The sequence below is a fragment of the Doryrhamphus excisus genome, chromosome 21 (genome assembly GCF_030265055.1).
Source record: "Doryrhamphus excisus isolate RoL2022-K1 chromosome 21, RoL_Dexc_1.0, whole genome shotgun sequence".
Taxonomy (NCBI): Eukaryota; Metazoa; Chordata; class Actinopteri; order Syngnathiformes; family Syngnathidae; genus Doryrhamphus; species Doryrhamphus excisus.
In genome coordinates, this window is record NC_080486.1 from 4,032,501 (window position 1) to 4,054,275 (window position 21,775).

The 21,775-nt window shown below is 36.1% G+C and overlaps 4 protein-coding genes and 1 long non-coding RNA gene across 6 annotated transcripts in view; 3 read left to right on the top strand and 2 right to left on the bottom strand.

The window, feature by feature from the left end:
• The first annotated feature begins 130 nt into the window (after nt 1-130).
• Nucleotides 131-5,675, top strand: LOC131108793 (retinol dehydrogenase 11-like). The gene is made up of 7 exons (XM_058060116.1): nt 131-171; nt 1,405-1,520; nt 1,590-1,745; nt 1,828-1,932; nt 4,015-4,224; nt 5,222-5,414; nt 5,496-5,675. The coding sequence occupies exons 1-7, from the start codon at nt 158-160 to the stop codon at nt 5,596-5,598; spliced, it is 897 nt and encodes a 298-aa protein (XP_057916099.1). The 5' UTR covers nt 131-157; the 3' UTR covers nt 5,599-5,675.
• Nucleotides 875-18,586, bottom strand: LOC131108797 (uncharacterized). The gene is made up of 5 exons (XR_009120540.1): nt 18,287-18,586; nt 16,782-17,086; nt 15,544-15,671; nt 13,990-14,035; nt 875-4,127 (listed from the first exon to the last, which is right to left on the bottom strand). It is a non-coding gene; the product is annotated as an uncharacterized LOC131108797 (long non-coding RNA).
• LOC131108794 (retinol dehydrogenase 12-like) lies at nt 8,772-17,241 on the top strand. Its single transcript, XM_058060118.1, has 7 exons — nt 8,772-8,899; nt 9,103-9,218; nt 14,007-14,162; nt 14,238-14,342; nt 15,524-15,733; nt 16,732-16,924; nt 16,994-17,241. Exons 1-7 carry the CDS (start codon nt 8,889-8,891, stop codon nt 17,094-17,096), a joined length of 894 nt encoding a protein of 297 aa, XP_057916101.1. The 5' UTR covers nt 8,772-8,888; the 3' UTR covers nt 17,097-17,241.
• sec61g (SEC61 translocon subunit gamma) lies at nt 17,798-19,172 on the top strand. Its single transcript, XM_058060121.1, has 4 exons — nt 17,798-17,960; nt 18,306-18,419; nt 18,734-18,836; nt 19,004-19,172. The coding sequence occupies exons 2-4, from the start codon at nt 18,326-18,328 to the stop codon at nt 19,011-19,013; spliced, it is 207 nt and encodes a 68-aa protein (XP_057916104.1). The 5' UTR covers nt 17,798-17,960; nt 18,306-18,325; the 3' UTR covers nt 19,014-19,172.
• tpk1 (thiamin pyrophosphokinase 1) overlaps nt 18,595-21,775 on the bottom strand; it is a 65,096-nt gene continuing 61,915 nt past the window's right edge. For both annotated transcript variants that reach the window (XM_058060119.1, XM_058060120.1), the window contains exon 9: nt 18,595-19,512. In XM_058060119.1, coding sequence (XP_057916102.1) covers nt 19,346-19,512 — 167 coding nt within the window. In that variant the 3' untranslated portion in view covers nt 18,595-19,345. The remainder of the gene's footprint in view (nt 19,513-21,775) is intronic.

Below are 21,775 nucleotides of genomic sequence, written 5' to 3' on the forward strand. Positions count from 1 at the left end.
AGATCACATCATGTGATTCCGTTCGATGCCCTGATTGAATTGATTGGTTCCGATCACAACAGAGGGTCTGTTTGTACTGTAGCTCATAATAAGTCTCATTTTTGTTCCTGCTTCATAACTCTGGAGTACATCATCTCTGCTTATCAGGAGTGCGGAAATGCAGGCGATAAGGTAAGGAGCATCTTATTTGGGTACTGTTTATATATATTATTTTATTGTATATTTTATTGTATATGTATTGTTTCTTGAATTGGCTCATTGTTTGAGGGTCTTACTTAATCATCCCTCATTTATTACAATAAATTGGTTCCAGATCTGACTGTGAAGTACGATTCTTTATTTACAAACCAAATATTTTTGGACTTCGAGCATATAAAAAGCCTCCAACCACAACATTAGGTACACCTGTATGATGTAAGGCCGTGGGCTGCAAAGTCTTGAGTTGTGTCCCCTTTCAAGTTCTAACATACCAGAAAATATTATTTAATTTTTTCAAAATATATTAAAAAAATGTATTTTAAATGTATTAACATATATTATTAGATGTATTTATAATTTTTTTATTTTCTAAAAAAAATAGCATTAAAAAATACATAAATAACAAAGCAACACAAATATTTTTAATCTTCATAAAAAATATAGACATAAAATTTTCCCTGGACTATATACATAATTTTCACATTTTCATTTTAATGTAAAGATACACAAAGAAATTATATGTATTCACACAAAGAAATTATATGTATTTTCAATAAAATTTTAATTTTACGTGTGATTTTTAATTTATTATTTTTATTATTTTATTTTATTTTAATTTTTTAACATTGTTTAACATTTTTATTTTTTTTACATTTATTACATTCACAAACCAAATATTTTTGTACTTTTTTTGTAGCATATAAAAACCTTCTAAACAGTTTTTTTGAACATTAGAGCCTTCTAGACATGAAATAGCACCCCTACAGTCACCTTTTTAGCGCATATAAAAACCCTCTAAACAGTTTTTTAACATTATTAGAGCCTTCTAGACATGAAATAGCACCCCTATAGTCACCTTTTCAGAGCATATAAAACCCTCTAAACACATTTTTTAAAATACTATTAGAGCCTTCTAGACATGAAATAGCACCCCTATAGTCACCTTTTTAGAGCATATAAAACCCTTTAAACAGTTTTTTTTAACATTATTAGAGCCTTCTAGACATGAAATAGCACCCCTATAGTCACCTTTTTAGAGCATATAAACCCTCTAAACACAGTTTTTTTAAACATTATTAGAGCCTTCTAGACATGAAATAGCACCCCTATAGTCACCTTTTTAGACATGAAATAGCAGATTTTGAGTTGCTAGTAACTTTAATACAAATGAAAATAAAGACTCTGTTGTTGTTTCTTACCTGTCAGGTCTCTGTTTATCCCAAAATGGTCGTCCGACGTGCGGCTGGACGGGAAGACAGCGATAGTAACGGGGGGCAACACAGGAATCGGAAAAGAGACGGCTAAAGACCTAGCTGCTAGAGGCAAGCCGCATATCTCGGAATCTTTCATCTCGGAATGACATAACCGCACTCGTCTTGACCTATTCCCAGGTGCACGAGTGATCCTGGCGTGCCGGGACATTGCCAAAGCCGAGCAGGCGGCCAAAGACATCATGAGGGAGGTGCCGTGCCCAAAGGTCATTGTCAGGCAACTGGATTTGGCCGACACTAAATCCATCTGCCAGTTTGCAGAGAAAATCTACAACAGTAGGTGGCACTCGTGTACTTAATACTGTGATAGTACTGCAGTAAAGGTGACGTGTTGATGGGGGACTCGTGTGTTTTCCAGGCGAGAAGGCGTTGCACTACTTGATCAACAACGCCGGCGTGGCTATTTGTCCTTATGCTACCACGGTGGATGGATATGAGATGCAGTTCGGAGTCAATCACTTGGGTAGGACGCCAACATCGAGGTCTTAGGATCGGGGTTTGGTCAGCAAGATTATGCAAAACCTGTGCCTCAGATCTCTGTCACAGTGGGTGGTCGCGGTTTCGACTCAATTACTTTGGTAGAACGCCAAGATCAAGGTCTGAGATTCGGCATTTGGCAAGTCGTCAATTGGTTAGCTTTACCACAGTGGTTGGTTTCAATCAAGGACTTGGGTAGGAGGGCAAGGTTTAGGTCTTAGGGATCAGGTTTGGTCAGTCGATAGTCAGAAAGTTGATCAGTCGTCAATCAGTTAGCTTTACCACAGTGGTTGGTTTCAGCCTGGAATCAAGGACTTGGGTATGAGGGCAGGGTTTCGGTCTTAGGGATCGAGTTTGGTCAGTCAATAGGTTGATCAGTCGTCAGTCAGTTAAGAAAGATTACACAAAAACTCCTCCTGGTTGAGAATCGGAATGTATAAGGGATCAAGTTTGGTCAGTCGGTAGGTTGATCAGTCGTCAATCAGTTTGAAAGATTACACAAAAACTCCTCCTGGTTTGGACTCAGAATTTATTAGGGATCAAGTTTGGTCAGTCGATATATTGTAGTCGTCAGTCAGTTAAGAAAGATTACACAAAAACTCTTCCTGGTTGGGCATCGGAATCGGGATCAAGTTTGGTCAGTCGAGAATCGGAAAGTTGATCAGTCGTCAATCAGTTAGCTTTACCACAGTGGTTGGTTTCAGCCTGGAATCAAATACTAGGTGTAGGAGGGTAAGGTTTAGGTCTTAGGGATCGAGTTTGGTCAGTCGATAGGTTGATCAGTCGTCTGTCAGTTCGAAAGATTACACAAAACTCCTCATGGTTGGGAATCGGAATTTCTTAGAGATCAAGTTTGGTCAGTTGATAGTCAGAAAGTTGATCAGTCGTCAATCAGTTCGAAAGATTACACAAAAACTCATCCTGGTTGGGAATCGGAATTTTTTAGGGATCAAGTTTGGTCAGTCGATAATCGGAAAGTTGATCAGTCGTCAATCAGTTAGCTTTACCAGAGTGGTTGGTTTCAGCCTGGAATCAAGGACTAGGGTAGGAGGGTAGGGTTTAGGTCTTAGGGATCGAGTTTGGTCAGTCGATAGGTTGATCAGTCATCAGTCAGCTCGAAAGATTACACAAAAACTCCTCCTGGTTGGGAATCGGAATTTCTTACGGATCGAGTTTGGTCAGTCGATAGGTTGATCAGTCGTCAATCAGTTCGAAAGATTACACAAAAACTCCTCCTGGTTGGGAATTGGAATTTCTTCGGGATCAAGTTTGGTCAGTCGATAGTCGGAAAGTTGATCAGTCGTCAATCAGTTAGCTTTACCACAGTGGTTGGTTTCAGCCTGGAATCAAGGACTAGGGTAGGAGGGCAGGGTTTAGGTCTTAGGGATCGGGTTTGGTCAGTCGATAGGTTGATCAGTCGTCAGTCAGTTTGAAAGATTACACAAAAACTCCTCCTGGTTGGGAATTGGAATCAATTACTTGGTCAGACATTTGCAAAAACTAGGGTTAGGGATAGTGGTCTAAAGTCGATCAGTCGGTTGATGGATCGGGGATCAGTTAAGCCCCTTAACCATCAATGGTTCTTGGTATCGACATTCGCAGAACTCAATCTGTGTAGAACCCCAATCAGATAATCGTACAAGATCAAAGTTCTGGGGTAGCGAGTATCCGGTGCTAAGCTCTGAACCGAATACAAGAAGCCCGGGTTTCCCGGCATCTCTCCAGCGTCTCCTGGGTCTTCCCGAATCCTTTCAACCCTTTTGTCCTTAAAGACGTAGCTTTTGGAAAACTCCGGCCAGAATGGAGATTTTTTAAAAGTCCGTGTTCAGTCTGTGTTTGAGTTTGGACGGGTAAAAGTTAGCTTTTTGGTGAGCACCTTAAGAAATTCCTTAGACAAAACAGAACATGAAGTTATTGACTTCGAGATGTTGGTTTAATTTAGATGTTGTTTTATGGGCTTAATGTAAATGGGGATAATTAGAGTCCAATAAAAATGTTAGCTCTAAGACAATCAGATACTAGCATACGTAAAATAATGCAGAATCAAACCCTCACCATTTGTCCCCAGGTCATTTTTTCCTTACCTTCTTGCTACTGGACTTGCTAAAGCACTCCGCCCCTTCCCGGGTCATCAACCTCTCCTCCATCGCTCACACCATGGGCCGGATCCACTTTGACGACCTGAATGGGGAGAAGAGCTATCATCCCGTGCGAGCCTACGCGCAGAGCAAGCTAGCTAACGTCCTGTTTACCAGGGAGCTAGCTAAAAGGATGGAGGGTATGATGATCTTCTTCATCGGGTATCTGTTTGAGATACCACAACAAAAGTATAGGGTGTGTTTGTTTTATGTACTGGGACAGATCAGTGAAGAATCTCTACTACTACTACTACTACTACTACTACTACTACTACTACTACGACTAATGACACAGTAATCACAGTTGCAATAAACTGCAGTTTTCGCGCAGTTGGGTCCACAACAACTACAGTACAACTACTACTATTACATGACTGCTATTACTTACTACTACTTACTACTACTACTACATTAGCATGCTAATGTTACCATGTTGCCTTTGCTAGCATGCTAATGTTAATAATATTAGATTAATATACACAATATTAGCATAGTCGCATTTTTAGGGTACACACATATATGAACATTTGGCACTATCATGCTAGGTGTTAGCATGCTAACATTAGCACACTGGCAACTACTGCAAATGATATTGAAGAACTGATTACATTAGCTACTGTTACTGCTGTTACTAAAAACAATACTACTACTACGACTAATGACACAGTAATCAGAGTTGCAATAAACTGCAGTTTTGGCGCAGTTGGGTCTACAACAACTACAGTGCAAGTACTACTATTACATGACTGCTAATAGTTCTGCTGCTATTACTACTACTACATTAGCTACTGTTACTAAAAACAATACTACAACAACTACTACTACTACGACTAATGACACAGTAATCAGAGTTGCAATAAACTACAGTTTTCGCGCAGTTGGGTCCACAACAACTACAGTACAACTACTACTATTACATGACCGCTAATAGTTCTGCTGCTATTACTAGTACTACTACATTAGCTACTGTTACTAAAAACAATACTACTACCAATAATACTGCTGCTACTATTCCTACTACCACAACTATTTGTAATAATGTTACTGTACTTCTATGACTACAAATGCTACAACTACTGCAACTACTACTGCAAGTACTTTTACTGGGGGTACTTCATTTGTGGCTTTGGTTTGCAGTCATGGGAGTGATGGTGTACTCGGTGGACCCCGGTACTGTGAAAACGGAGATAACAAGACACATCAGGAGGCCTGTGGCGGACTTGATCCAAATGTTTGGTTCTCTGATCAAGACCCCAGAAGAAGGGGCGTATACCACCATCTACTGCGTGGTCACCCCTGAGAGTCAGCTGCAGGGCGGAGGACACTACAAGTGAGTATTATATATTTATATTTATATTTTGGATGACAATAAAGCTTATTTTGTATTTATTTTTTGTTGTTGTCCTTGCAGAGATTGTGCCCTCAGCAAGAGCTGCAGGGCGGGGCAAGATGATGGAACCGCCTTAAAACTGTGGGCCACCAGTTGCTCTCTGCTGAACATCCGTTGGAGATAGTCACCTAAGTACTACAACTTGCTGTTGTACTTTTACGACACGTTTCATGCTAAGATACATGAAGGTCTGTGGTTGACGTTACCATTAAAAGATACTTCTAATGGACCTTCTGATGATCAGAGCATTTCTTTGGGAGATTTAGCCTTCCCCGCATAGATCATGCTAGGTGTTAGCATTGCTAGCATGGTGATGTAAACATACATATGACTTTTTCTACTACTGTTTACTGTCATGGTTAGACACATATATGTATTAACACTACTATAATGTTTGGTGTTAGCATGCTAATGTTAGCATGTTGCCTTTGCTAGCATGCTAATATTAATAATATTAATATACATAATTTTAGTATAGTTGCATTTTTAGGGTACACATATATGAACATTTGGTACTATCATGCTAGGTGTTAGCATGCTAACATTAGCACACTGGCAACTACTGCAACTAATATTGAAGAACTGATTACATTTTGGGGGTGATCCGGATCACTGTCTGGATCCAGGAAGTTTTTTTAAAGGACTTTTTCGGCATTTGTACATATAACTCCACAAAAAAATGGTCAGAGCATTTCTTTGGGAGATTTAGCCTTCCCCGCATATATCATGCTAGGTGTTAGCATTGCTAGCATGGTGACGTAAACATACATATGACTTTTTCTACTACTGTTTACTGTCATGGTTAGACACATAAATGTATAAACACTACTATGTTTGGTGTTAGCATGCTAATGTTAGCATGCTGCCTTTGCTAGCATGCTAATATTAATAATATTCGATTCATATACATAATATTAGCATAGTCGCATTTTTAGGGTACACATATATGAACATTTGGCACTATCATGCTAGGTGTTAGCATGTTAACATTAGCACACTGGCAACTAATATTGAAGAACTGATTACATTTTGGGGGTGATCCGGATCACTGTCTGATCCAGGAAGTTTTTTTAAAGGACTTTTTCGGCATTTGTACATATAACTCCACAAAAAATGGTCAGAGCATTTCTTTGGGAGATTTAGCCTTCCCCGCATATATCATGCTAGGTGTTAGCATTTAAGCATTGCTAGCATGGTAATGTGAACATATGACTATCTCTACTACTATCTATTGTCATGGGTAGACACATATACGAATAAACACCGCTATAATGCTTGGTGTTAGCAATGCTCATGTTAGCATGTTGCTAGCATGATAATGTTAATAATATTAGATTAATATACATAATATTAGCATAGTTGCATTTTTAGGGTACACACATATATGAAGATTTGGCACTATCATGCTATGTGTTAGCATGCTAATATTAGCACACTGGGAACTGCTGCTACTACTCCCACAACTACTGCAACTAATGCTGCAAGTACCACAATTACAGCTTTTACTAATAATACTACTACTATTAATATTACTAACACTACTGCTGCAACTACTACTACTATTGCAACTGCTACTTTTGCTACCAATAATATCACCAGCTACTAAGTTAGTACGATGACTGCAACGACCAACAACCCAATTGAACTACTACTATACTACTACAATTATTAGTACTATGACTATGAATGTTACAACTACTACAATGATTATTGATGATAAGGGAGACAGGATTTTCTTGACCCAGGATGCCATCAAGCGGCCAGAAGGAGAACTACAACAGATTCCCCAAAAGAACCACAAGTACATTTTCCATTAAAACTGCAAATTGTAGTACTAACTGTACATCAGACCAACAACTCAATGGAACTACTACTATACTACTACAATTATTAGTACTATGACTATGAACATCAGACCAACGACCCAATGGAACTACTACTATACTACTACAATTATTAGTACTATGACTATGAATGTTACAACTACTACAATGATTATTGATGATAAGGGAGACAGGCTTTTCTTGACCCAGGATGCCATCAAGCGGCCAGAAGGAGAACTACAACAGATTACCAAAAAGAACCGCAAGTACATTTTCTATTATAACTGCAAATTGTAGTACTAAGTGTACGTCATGTGCATACATAATAATTATGTTGATGTAAAAATTGAAATAATTATGCAGTGTATAAAGAGAAAGAAGAAGAAGATAACTAATGGCTAACAATATTAGGTACACCTGTATGATCTAAGGCCGTGGTCTTCAAAGTCTCGGTTTGTGTCCCCTTTCAAGTTCTAAAATAAATACCAGAAAATATTATTAAAAAAACATAAAAACATATATTTTAATGTATTTTAAAAAGATTAAAATATATTATTAGATGTATTTATTATTATTATTATTCTTTTAAATAGCATTTAAAAAATACAAATATAACAAAGTGACAAAAATATTTGTCATTTTTCAAAAAATAATGTAGAAATTAAATTTTATATGTATACACATAATGTTCATATTTTAATATAAACATACACAGATAAATTATATTTATTTTCAATGTAATTTTAATTTGACATGTATTTTTACATGTGCAAATGATTTATTATTTTTTCATGTGTTTAAAAAAATATTTAAAAAATACATGTAAAACAAAGGCACTGAATTCAAATATGTATAAAATTATTATTATTTATATTTTTCATTTTATAATAAGGGATTTATGATAAGGGAGACAGGCTTTTCTTGACCCAGGATGCCATCAAGCGGCCAGAATGAGAACTGCAACAGATTACCAAAAAGAACCACAAGTACATTCATTCATTAAAACTGCAAATTGTAGTACTAATTGTACATCAGACCAACAACCCAATGGAACTACTACTATACTACTACAATTATTAGTACTATGACTATGAACATCAGACCAACAACCCAATGGAACTACTACTATACTACTACAATTATTAGTACTATGACTATGAATGCAACAACTACTGCAATGATTATTGATGATAAGGGAGACAAGCTTTTCTTGACCGAGGATGCCATCAAGCGGCCAGAAGGAGAATTGCAACAGATTCCCAAAAAGAACCACAAGTACATTTTCTATTAAAACTGCAAATTGTAGTACTAACTGTACGTCATGTACATACATAATAATTATGTTGATGTAAAAATGGAAATAAGTATGCGGTGTATAAAGAGAAAGAAGAAGATGATGATAAATAGTGGCTGGAATTTTCGAATCAATTATGCGCGAGCTCGCTCCGGATTGGCTCAGCACTGATGCTGTGGCGACAAGATGGGCGGGGCTAAGCACGAAGCTGGGATGGTGATGAAGATGCTGATACCAAGAGACGCATTGTTCTTTAGTCGGTGGGAGCTGCAAGGTGTGTGATTGGAGCATAAAAAGATGTACTGCAGGTAGGCGGACATCTTGGACGCGCGCGTGCCGGGAGGACTACAAACATTAGCTAGCTGCGCGTGCTAATGTGGCTAATCCTTGCTAACTCTTGACAAGACTTTGACGGGACTTTGATAACTCGAATTATATCAATATTTGCGGACTTTTAAAAATATTTACTGTACTTCGTTGATAGATAATACTTTGTTTTTGTGTGTTTGAGGTCTATTTGCTTCCAGCGATGGTCGTGTGAGGAGAGACTTGACGGTCAAACGGTCATCATTACCGGAGCAAATACTGGCATCGGCAAGGAGACTGCCCGGGACCTGGCAGCAAGAGGTACTACTACTAGTACTACTACTACCACCATCATTACTACTTCTACTACTACTAGTGTCACTGTCTACAACACTCTACAACCTGTTACTTTCCCTACTTTAGTACTATAGCTTTTACTACTACTACAACTACTACAATACCTGCTCCGACGAATACTACAACTACTACTACTACTACTGTGCTACTGTTCCTTCCACTACTATACTTCACTTTCCACTAAAATTACTATTAATGCTTATAGGACTACCTGTATCACAACTTTTACTTCTACCGCCTTAATGACTACTGATACTACAAATACTACTATTAAAACAGCTACCACTACTGCGTCTAATACTACAATTGCTGAACCTACTGCAACACAACTACTGTGCTACTGTTCCTTCCACTACTATACTTCACTTTCCACTAAAATTACTATTAATGCTTATAGTACTACCTGTACTACTAGTACTACTACTACCACCATCACTACTACTTCTACTACTACTATTGTAACTGTCTACAACACTCTACAACCTGTTACTTTCCCTACTTTAGTACTATAGGTTTTACTACGACTACAACTACTACAACACCTGCTCCGACGAATACTACTACTACTACTACTACTACTACTACTACTACTGTGCTACTGTTCCTTCCACTACTATACTTCACTTTCCACTAAAATTACTATTAATGCTTATAGGACTACCTGTATCACAACTTTTACTTTTACCGCCTTAACGACTACTGATACTACAAATACTACTATTAAAACAGCTACCACTACTGCGTCTAATACTACAATTGCTGAACCTACTGCAACACAACTACTGTGCTACTGTTCCTTCCACTACTATACTTCACTTTCCACTAAAATTACTATTAATGCTTATAGTACTACCTGTACTACTAGTACTACTACTACCACCATCACTACTACTTCTACTACTACTGTTGTAACTGTCTACAACACTCTACAACCTGTTACTTTCCCTACTTTAGTACTATAGCTTTTACTACGACTACAACTACTACAATACCTGCTCCGACAAATACTACTACTACTACTACTACTACTACTACTACTGTGTTACTGTTCCTTCCACTACTATACTTCACTTTCCACTAAAATTACTATTAATGCTTATAGGACTACCTGTATCACAACTTTTACTTTTACCGCCTTAATGACTACTGATACTACAAATACTACTATTAAAACAGCTACCACTACTGCGTCTCATACTACAATTGCTGAACCTACTGCAACACAACTATTACTACTACTACTACTGCTATTGTACTTTTCAAAACTAAGACTAGAGCTAAACAACCACTGCTGCTACTATTACTGCTAACATTACTACTATAATATTAAGAACTAGTACTACTTAATAGTGCTGCTATAAGACTACTATTAATATTACTACTAGTACTAGCTATTGTGGCTAATATAAGTAGTGCTATAACTATGACTTTTACTGGTACTACTACTACTACTGCCAAGACTACTACTAGTGGACTGCATCTAGTAGTATAGCTTTTACTACTACGACAACTACTACAATACCTGCTCCGACGAATACTACTACTACTACTACTACTACTACTACTGTGCTCCTGTTCCTTCCACTACTATACTTCACTTTCCACTAAAATTACTATTAATGCTTATAGGACTATCTGTATCACAACTTTTACTTCTACCGCCTTAACGACTACTGATACTACAAATACTACTATTAAAACAGCTACCACTACTGCGTCTAATACTACAATTGCTGAACCTACTGCAACACAACTACTGTAAAAACAACTACTGTGCTACTGTTCCTTCCACTACTATACTTCACTTTCCACTAAAATTACTATTAATGCTTATAGGACTACCTGTACTACTAGTACTACTACTACCACCATCACTACTACTTCTACTACTACTATTGTAACCGTCTACAACACTCTACAACCCGTTACTTTCCCTACTTTAGTACTATAGCTTTTACTACTACTACAACACCTGCTCCGACGAATACTACTACTACTACTACTGTGCTACTGTTCCTTCCACTACTATACTTCACTTTCCACTATTACTATTAATGCTTATAGGACTACCTGTATCACAACTTTTACTTCTACCACCTTAACGACTACTGATACTACAAATACTACGATTAAAACAGCTACCACTACTGCGTCTAATACTACAATTGCTGAACCTGCTGCAACACAACTACTGTAAAAACAACTACTGTGCTACTGTTCCTTCCACTACTATACTTCACTTTTACACTAAAATTACTATTAATGCTTATAGTACTACCTGTACTACTAGTACTACTACTACCACCATCACTCCTACTTCAACTCTGCTGCCGTTACCACGACTGCGTCTAATACTACAAGTGCTGAACATACTTTACCACAATTACAAGTACTATGACTGCTACTACTATTGTAGCTAATACAACGAGTGCTATAACTATGACTTTTACTGGTACTACTACGACTACGAGCGGTAGTCATGATCATAAATATACTATATACTATTAATATACACTAATACTATACTATAATACTATCGCAAAGAGTATTATCCATTATCTCTACTCGTCATAATGCTATGATTATAACAAGTACCTTCACTTACTGCAACTATTAGTACTATTGTAAAGTACTTTTACTTTTTTAACTATTACAAGTACTATGACTACTACATCTAATGGTGCTTCTTCAACTACTCCTAGAAGTATTAAGTACCTTTACCTACTGCTACAGTTACTACTACAACAAAGTGCGGGTATTTTTTAAATAAAATGTTACGATAAGAAGAAAAAAAGAGACAAGAATAAAGAAAACAAACCAAAAAACGCTGACTATGTCTTTTTTCCTTTCTATGGAAGGACGGCAGCGACAAGTACCTTGTGGCTAACACTATAACTGTTGCATTATGTGACCTAAACATTCCAGCCATGAAATAAGCAGGTCCAAAAGTTAAGCAGATTTCAAGCTAAAAAACACGACCCCCCTCCCAGCAAAGAATCAGGTTTAACACCCCTACCCCCCACCCCCCATCTCTCTCTCTCTCTCCTCTCACCGAAAGAGCGAGTGAGGTGATGCTTCACACTCTGACAGTCGGTAGACACAAGACCGACGAGGCGTCAAAAAAAAGGGAAAGGGGGACACAGAGGGAGCATTGTGAGGTGCGACAAAAGGCACATACGCATATATAAAATATAATATAATAATAATAATAAGTCTTGCATACATGAATGATATTTCTTCTTAAAATGCAACAGGAAGTCTTTCAACACTTTGTTGAGTCTTTGGCCTCCATGAAAACACTTTGTTGTCTGCTTTATTTTAATGAAGTGAACTTGGCCTGCGAGGCAACGTGGGAGTTACTGAGTTTTCCCAGCAGGAAACAAAGCTGCCACTGAGTAATCACTCTCCTCTTCCATAATTGCTGGCAACGCTATTATGTTTGTGTGTGTGTGTGTGTGTGTGTGTGGCGTATACGTGCATACTGAGAGCAGCTCATTGATGAGAAAGTGACGTTGGTGGCTATTTAATCATCTTTACATTCCATCTGTAACATGCTCACTAATTATAGAGCAATTTAGTTGTTTTAGTGTCCAGCCACAACATTAGGTACACCTGTATGATCCAAGGTTGTGGTCTTCAAAGTCTCGGGTTGTGTGCCCTTTTAAGTTCTAAAATAAATACCAGAAAATATTATTTAAAATATATATTTGTATGTATTTTTAATATATTTAAAATATATTTTTAATTATATTATTTAATTTTTAATAATATTTTTATTTTAAATATATTAACATATATTATTAGATGTGTTTATTATTATTATTATTATTTAAATAGCATTTTAAAAAATACAAATATAACAGAGCAACAAAAATATTTTTCATTTTTCAAAAAATAATGTAGGAATTAGATTTTATATGTATATAGCAATTTAGTCGTTTCAGTGTCCAGCCACAACATTAGGTACACCTGTATGATCTTAGGTTGTGGTCTTCAAAGTCTCGGGTTGTGTGCCCTTTTAAGTTCTAAAATAAATACCAGAAAATATTATTTAAAATAGATATTTTTAATGTATTTTAAATATATTTTAATGTATTTTAAATATATTTTTAATGATATTATTTTATTTTATTTGTAATAATATTTTTATTTTAAATATATTAACATATATTATTATATGTATTTATTATTATTATTATTTTTTAAATAGCATTAAAAATACAAATATAACAGAGCAACAAAATATTTTTTAAATTTTCAAAAAATAATGTAGAAATTAGATTTTATATGTATATACATAATTTTCACATTTTAATATAAACATACACAAATAAATTATATTTATTTAATTGTATTTAATTTTAATTTGACGTGTGTTTTTACATGTCCAAATGATTTCTTTTTTTTAATGTGTTGCTATGCTATTAAAAAAATACAAGTAAAACAAAGGCACTGAATTCAAATATGTATATTTTTTTTTATATATTTTTCATTTTCATAAAAAATATCTAAATTAAATTATATATATATAATTTTTTAAACTTTAATTTTCTGTTTGTTTTTAAGTTAATTTTGACATAAACCATTTTTAGTTTAATATAAAATATAAAAAATATAATATAATATAATATAAAAATATAAAAAATATAAAATAAATATCTCAAATAATGCAATTCAATTAAATTCTAAAAAAATATTATTATTATGAGAGTATATACTGGAAATTTTGACCAACCTTTTTTTCCTCTTGAGGCGCCCGCATCATCATGGCGTGCAGGGATCTGGAACGGGCAGAAGAGGCGAGATTGGACATTTTGGAAGACACTGGCAATGAGAATGTGGTGATTAGGAAGCTGGATCTATCGGACAGTCGGTCCATTAGAGCCTTTGCAGAGCTCATCAACAAAGGTAGATTATATGTACCTTCCGAGATCATTTCTGGAGCTTTTTGCATTGTAATTCTACTCTTGTGTTATTTCTTAGAGGAGAAAAAAGTGAATATTCTGATAAACAACGCGGGCATCATGATGTGCCCGTACTCCAAGACTGCTGACGGCTTTGAAATGCAGTTTGGAGTCAATCATTTGGGTGAGTCACGAAAAACAGCGACCACAGAACGTCCATAAAATCAATTTCACCTCGTCGTCATTCACCTGAGGTGATATTACTGCAGGAAGCCATTTGAAGTAATCGAGTTAAGGTGGTTACATAATGGAGAAAAGGCAATGATGATTATGTTTGCATAGAAAATGCATCATATGGCGCACATTGTGTTTTCGCCACCATCCTTCATAAATGGTATTTTGAGAGCATAGAACATGCTGTGCTCCCACCAACAGCCCACACACATATGCGCATGTAAACATGAGGATATATATGGTACAGTGTACTGTATGTACCGTACACACGTACAGCACGACTAGGAACTTCCTTCAGAAGAGGAAGAAAGGATATGAAGAACAATGGTGCAGACAGGAAATGAACAAAGCCCTTTACATTGAATGTAAACACACATTTCCTCATGACTTAATTGGGGTGTGTGCTTGGTATAGTGTAGAATACAATGCAGTATTTATTTATACTGCAGTATTTATTTATTTATTTATACATTTCTTATTCGTATTTGATTTGGACTGCTTTATCTATGATTTAAAAAATATTATTAGTGAACAGAAATACAGATTATTATTTTTGGTTTGCAGTACAGTGCAGTAGTGGTAACTGAAAAAAGCCTTTTATTTTATTTTATTTTATTTTATTTTATTTTATTTTATTTTATTTTATTTTATTTTATTTTATTTTATTTTATTTTATTTTATTTTATTTTATTTTATTTTATTTTATTTTATTTTATTTTATTTTATTTTATTTTATTTTATTTTATTTTATTTTATTTTATTTTAGCTTAGCTTAGCTTAGCTTAGTTTAGTATTTTATTTCATTTTATTTTACTTTATTTTATTAGCTTAGCTTCGCTTAGCTTAGCTTAGTATTTTATTTTATTTTATTTAAGTTTATTTAAGTTTAGTTTAGTATTTTATTAGTTTAGTAAATTTAATTAATTTTAATTTCAATTTCAATTTCAATTTCAATTTCAATTTCAATTTTAATTTTAATTTTAATTTTAATTTTAATTTTAATTTTAATTTTAATTTTAATTTTAATTTTAATTTTAATTTTAATTTTAATTTTAACTGTGCAATAAACCGTGCAATAAACCTGTGGCTTCATGTTACAATGTGTATATGTGTGTGTGTTTGAAATAACAGGTCACTTCCTGTTGACTTACCTGCTGCTGGACTTGATCAAGTGGTCAGCTCCGGCTCGGATTGTCGTGGTGGCGTCGGTGGCTCACACCTGGACCGGCATCCAACTGGAAGACCTCAACAGCGAGAGCAGCTACGACACCATGAAAGCCTACGGACAGAGCAAACTGGCCAATGTCCTCTTTGCACGAGCCCTCGCCAAAAAGCTAGAAGGTTTGGAATGAAATGTGTTAGCATGCTAAATTCAAATGGATGTCAATTAAGTGATTTACACAATAAAAAAATTATGTTAGCATGCTAATATGCTAACATTAGCATGATAGCGGGGAGTGTCTGCTTAGTTTCATATTTATGAAAATTGTCAAAAATACTAGTATGCTCATATTAGAATGCTAGCAAAGCTATCATGCTAACGTTATCGTGTTAACACAGCATAATAGTGTCTACTTTTGAAAATGGCTAAAAAATGCTACTATACAAACGTAATAATACGCGTCTATCCATGAAAACTAAAATGCTAAAATGCTACTCTGGTAATATTAGCGTGCTTGCAATGCTAACATGCTAATATAAGCATGCTAACACCTGGCACGATCGTGGTAAACCATTAACACATACCATCAAAAGGTATGACTTATGACTTAAAAAATGCTAACAAGCTAATGTTTGCATACTAACGTTAGCATTAATTAAAAAAAACATGTTAGCATGCATTAACATGATAGCGGTGAGTGTCTGCTTAGGTTAATATTTATGAAAATTGCCAAAAATGCTAGTATGCTCATGTTACAATGCTAGCAAAACTATCATGCTAACATTATCATGTTAACAGCATAATAGTGTCTACCTTTTTGAAAATGGCTAAAAATGCTACTATGCTAATTTAGCATGCAACACTGAGCATGATAGTGGTAAGTGTTTATATAAGTGTCTACCCATGAAAACTAAAATGCTACTCTGGTAATATTAGCATGCTTGCAATGCTAACATGCTAACATAAGCATGCCAACACCTGGCACGATACTGGTAAATGTTTATCTACAGCATGTGTCTACCCTTGGAAATAACAAAAAAGGCTAGTATGCTAATGTTGCATGCTAGCAATGCTAATGTTAGCATACTAATAAAAAATAAATCAAACTCATACAGTGGTCATGAAATATGATGAGTGCTAATAGATGCATATGCACTATTTCTGATGCATGTTGTAGGAACTGGGGTGAGCGTGTTCTCCCTACACCCGGGTGTGGTGCAGTCCGACCTGTGGAGACACCAGCACCAGTGTATCCAGGTGGCTGTGAAGATCTTCAGGATTTTCACCAAGACGACGGTGGAGGGGGCTCAGACCACCATCTTCTGCGCCGTGCAGCCTGGCCTGGAGAGTCAGAGTGGTGGCTACTTCAGGTACATCCAGAATGCTTCTCCCAGACACACTTTGGGTTGTGTGTGACAGTCACGTTCATGTGCTTGCAGCGATTGCGCCCCTGCGAGGTGCTCCAGAACGGCCTCTGATGACGATGTGGCCCAGAAGCTGTGGGACAGAAGCTGCAACATGCTTGGCATCACCTGGCAGTGAATTGCATACAGGAAAAAAGGACTGTTAACCATAACAAAGGCATCATTCAAACAGCATTATAGAGGCATTAATATTACTTTAGCTATGCTACTTTGTTGTCACTAGTGTTCTACATTTGGTGTCTTAAATTATTTTTCTCTCCTCATTGTTGAGTATTTATTACGAGGACCACTGAATTGAGAGGGGGGAAAACTAATCCATATCACGAGTGATTATTTAAGTCCAGTGGAATGTGGAACGAGCCAACTAAAAGGTCACAGGCACTGCGACTTAGTTATTATAGCAATTTTAAAAAAATGCATTTTATTTTATTCATTAGTTTATTTTAAAAATACTATAATAATAATACATAAATCATAAAAATATGTACAATTCAATAGAAATTATATAAAATTAAATTAAATTAAAAATAAATGTTAAATAATTAAAACAAACTCTCAATTAATGATAAGTGTTTTTCCTGTCCATCCCTGTTCTCATGTTAGCATTCTATTCAATTAAAATGCAGGCAAGTCATTCACACTTTTTATAAAAAAAAAACATATGCTTACACATTAGCTAAGAATAAACAGACAATATTATACTATATTTAATTTTACAGAATCATATTGAACGTTGTGTACATTGAAAATATGTAGTAAACTGAAAAAAAACCTGAGGTTTATAGGTTACGTACACGCCGTCTTATCATGCGCGTTTCCTTCCTCGTCGCTAGGTGTCACTATAGGCGTATGGAATGCGAAACGAGTAAGAATTTGCGCATGCGCGTGTAAAGTCTACGTCAGCTCTGCGCCCTCTTAAATCCTCCCAGCTACGTGGCGTCACTCTCTACGACTCGCTCCTCAACAAGCAATCCCTGAAAAGGTAAAAGCGATTTTGCTATAATATAATTTAAGTTTAAAATGTATTTAGAAACAGGTTTGAGTTTTTCTTCTGTAGTTTTTCCGCGCACGTTAATATGCCAGATTATTTTCACCATAGTAGTGTAGCGTACACATTCTAATTGTATACCAACATACACAATGTAATCAGTGTATACATGTCATATAATTTCATTAAACCAACCATATAATGACGCATTTTAGTGCTGCTCTTGTAACTTTTGTGAGTGTGAAAGTTGTAAGGCTAAAGTCAACGTCAGCGTAAGATAGCGGCGAGTTAGCATGTAGCTAGCCGACGGTTTGTTATACCTTTCCCGTTTGTCTCCAGCAAAGAAAACCTCAAGCACCATGGATCAGGTCATGCAGTTTGTTGAGCCGAGCAGGCAGTTCGTCAAAGACTCCATAAGGCTGGTGAAAAGATGTACCAAACCCGACAGAAAAGGTATGGATGTCATCATAAGAGCATTAGCATACCTAATATGTGTACGTGGGGCGGCCATTTAATAGTAAAAACTGTTTCTGGTCGGAATCATTTCAATGTAACCCAAGACACGGAAGTCGCCCAAGCTTTAATTGTGTAAAACAAAGTCGTATAAGACAAAATTTGTAAGAATTGCTTCAAGTTACTTAATAATATGTCGAAATTTAAATAAACAAACATGTCTAACGTCACGTCTGTTTACATTCTAAGCTTCCGGTGACGGGTCCGTCAGGTTTTAAGAGGTTTTAATTAAATGTCTGCTCACCGTTTTCTAGAATTTCAGAAAATTGCAATGGCCACAGCTATTGGATTCGCCATCATGGGATTCATCGGCTTCTTCGTCAAACTCATCCACATCCCTATCAACAACATTATTGTGTAAGTTGCTGCAATGCATTAAAACTGTCATTTAGCATTTAAGTTAAATACCCTTATTTTGCATTTATAATACTTCTGTGGTGCAAATGTAATAATACAACATTAACCTGCAAAACAGCTTTCCTATCCAATTGCGTGTGTAAAGCATCCTTTTTTTTGTCTTGCAGTGGTGGTTAAATTCCAATCAAACACAGAAGATGAGCATCTGGAATCAGAAGACAGACATGCAACGTTCTGATGAGGGGAGGGGAACAGAAGGAGTGACATTTTTATTACATTCTGTAGTCAACATTTCTATTATGCTATGTAAATAATAAAAAAAAACATGCAATGGGATGCCAACTTTGCCTTTTAATACAATTTCTATTTTGTTGTAGAATGCTAAATGTAGTTTTCCTGCATAAAAATATTTGATGCTATTTAATACATGTGGATTTCTAATAGTTTACCTTTTTAAAAATACCGTATATACCAGCCTTGCATTGTAAAAGATGTACAACTTGAAACAGTCAAGGTGATGGTGTTTGCCAGCATCCCCCCTCCTTGTGGATGCCCATGCTCCACAGCAAAGGCCGGTCTGTGTTGACTGTTACACACTTCCTGGGCGCTCCAGGGGACACGGGCTCGTAGGTGTTGGAGGTGCTCACCAGCTTCCCGAACTCAAGCACTTGGTTATCTGGATGACAGGAACGAGAAGACGTTAAATAGTTCTTGTTTGGGGAAGGTGAGTAGGGGTGCTACAGGCTGACCTCAAGTGGCCGATAAGCGCTACTGCAACAGCATGTACAAAGATGAGGGTCACTTATCGGCAGTATTATCTCTTTAAAAACTAACAACTATTACACTGTACATTACATAATCATTAATATAATCGTCTGAGTGTACACAAGCTCATGTATGCTTTTAAAATACAAACAATTTGACATGTAGCGTATGTTTAAGGCGGAAGTGACAGAACGGTCAAACAGTGACCTCAAGTGGTCAAAACAGGTATCCAAATGGAGTCGCTTTCAGGCAATATCACTTTTAAAAGCCAACAACCCATATATAGAATTACAGCGTCTTCATAAGCAAACTTTTTCCGAGTGTATATAATCACAAATTCAGATTTAAAATCGAAACTATCGCGAAAATATACAAAATTGCTTATGTTTTAAGGCGGAAGTGACCTCAAGTGGTCAAACAAGGTGTCCAAAGAGAATCGTTTTTCGGCAAAATAACTTTAAAAAGCCAACAACCTATTTATAGAATTACAATGTGTTCATAAGCAAGCGTCTTCTGAGTGTATATAATCATAAATTCAGATTTAACATCGAAACTATGGCGAAAATATACCAAATAGCTTATGTTTTAAGGCGGAAGTGACCTCAAGTGGTCAAATCAGTTGACCAAATGGAGTCGCTTTCCGGCAATATCATTTTAAAAACCCGACAACCTATATATAGAATTACAGCGTGTTCATAAGCAAACTTTTTCTGAGTGTATATAATCTTAAATTCACATTTAAAATAGAAACTATGGCGAAAATATACAAAATTGCTTCTGTTTTAAGGCGGAAGTGACCTCAAGTGGTCAAACCAGGTATCCAAATGGAGTCGCTTTCAGGCAATATCACTTTAAAAAGCCAAAAACCTATATATAGAATTACACAGCGTTCATAAAAAACGTCTCATGAGTGTATATAATCACAAGTACAGATTTAAAATCGAAACTATCGCGAAAATATACAAAATTGCTTATGTTTTAAGGCGGAAGTGACAGAACGGTCAAATAAGGTGTCCAAAGAGAGTCGTTTTCCGGCAATATCACTTTAAAAATCCAACAACTTACATATAGAATTCCAGCGTGTTCATAAACAAGCGTCTTCTGAGTGTATATAATCAGAAGTACAGATTTTAAATAGAAACTATCGTGAAAATATACAAAATTGCGTACATTTTAAGGCGGAAGTGACCTCAAGTTGTCAAACCAGTTGTCCAAATGGAGTCGCTTTCCGGCAATGTATCTTTAAAAACCCAAAAACCTACATATAGAATTACAACGTGTTCATAAACAAACTTTTTATAATGTTATATTTTCGTATCGTATATTATCGTATATAATCTTAAATTCAGATTTAAAATCGAAACTATGGCGAAAATATACCAAAAAGCATATGTTTCGAGGCGGAAGTGACAGAACGGTCCAACAGTGACCTCAAGTGGCCACACCAGGAAGCACAAGAATTAACAAGGAAAGCAATGCAAAACTACATTCCTGTTTTTTTTTTTGTGGGGGTCAAAGCTGGGGGGGTTGGGCTTACTCATGCAAAATATTTGATAAACTGTAACAGCGGTTGCGTGCCACTATTCCATTTAGCATTACATTTGTTCACACGCCATTTGCCGTGAGCAATTTGAGCAGAGGAGCACCCCAGAGTGTGGGAGTGTTGGACTGTGTCTAATACAAGACGGGCCAAACGACATAAGACAATCACTTTAATTTACTTTTTATCAGCGGGGACTACTCTTGCATGTTTGCAGCAAATTAGATTCAGAAAGCAATTTCTGGCCTGTCAATCGGTTCAAATGTTTAGCGGTCTAGTAGAGTACATTTTTAGACGAGACTCGGGCCTCTATTGGTTACTTACGGCGCTATTGCGCAAGAAATTATGCATGGGAAATATCATTACTTCTATTTTACTAATAATCATCATCATCATAATAAAACATAATAGCACGGGCTACTGTAATCCAGCTAAAACTCAACTCAGAATCCCCGACGTCACGTCCAGTCCACACGTCCGGAAGACATTTATTGCACCAACCACAAGCAGAAGTCTTAGTGATGTCATAAATGGCTTATTTTCTATGATTATGCCTACTATATTGGGTAATATGAATGTAAAAATGACTACAGGGGTGCTATTTCACATCTGGAGGTCTCTAATAATGTTAGAA

What these genes read in the sequence shown, in the direction of transcription:
- LOC131108793 (XM_058060116.1), top strand. An exon ending in TAAAGACCTAGCTGCTAGAG is followed by an intron (nt 1,521 to 1,589) that starts GCAAGCCGCATA and finishes ACCTATTCCCAG; the next exon opens with GTGCACGAGTGATCCTGGCG. An exon ending in CAGGGCGGAGGACACTACAA is followed by an intron (nt 5,415 to 5,495) that starts GTGAGTATTATA and finishes TTGTCCTTGCAG; the next exon opens with AGATTGTGCCCTCAGCAAGA.
- LOC131108794 (XM_058060118.1), top strand. An exon ending in CCGGGACCTGGCAGCAAGAG is followed by an intron (nt 9,219 to 14,006) that starts GTACTACTACTA and finishes TTTCCTCTTGAG; the next exon opens with GCGCCCGCATCATCATGGCG. An exon ending in CCTCGCCAAAAAGCTAGAAG is followed by an intron (nt 15,734 to 16,731) that starts GTTTGGAATGAA and finishes TGCATGTTGTAG; the next exon opens with GAACTGGGGTGAGCGTGTTC.
- sec61g (XM_058060121.1), top strand. Translation starts at nt 18,326, where the DNA reads ATGGATCAGGTCATGCAGTTTGTTGAGCCGAGCAGGCAGTTCGTCAAA. An exon ending in TACCAAACCCGACAGAAAAG is followed by an intron (nt 18,420 to 18,733) that starts GTATGGATGTCA and finishes ACCGTTTTCTAG; the next exon opens with AATTTCAGAAAATTGCAATG.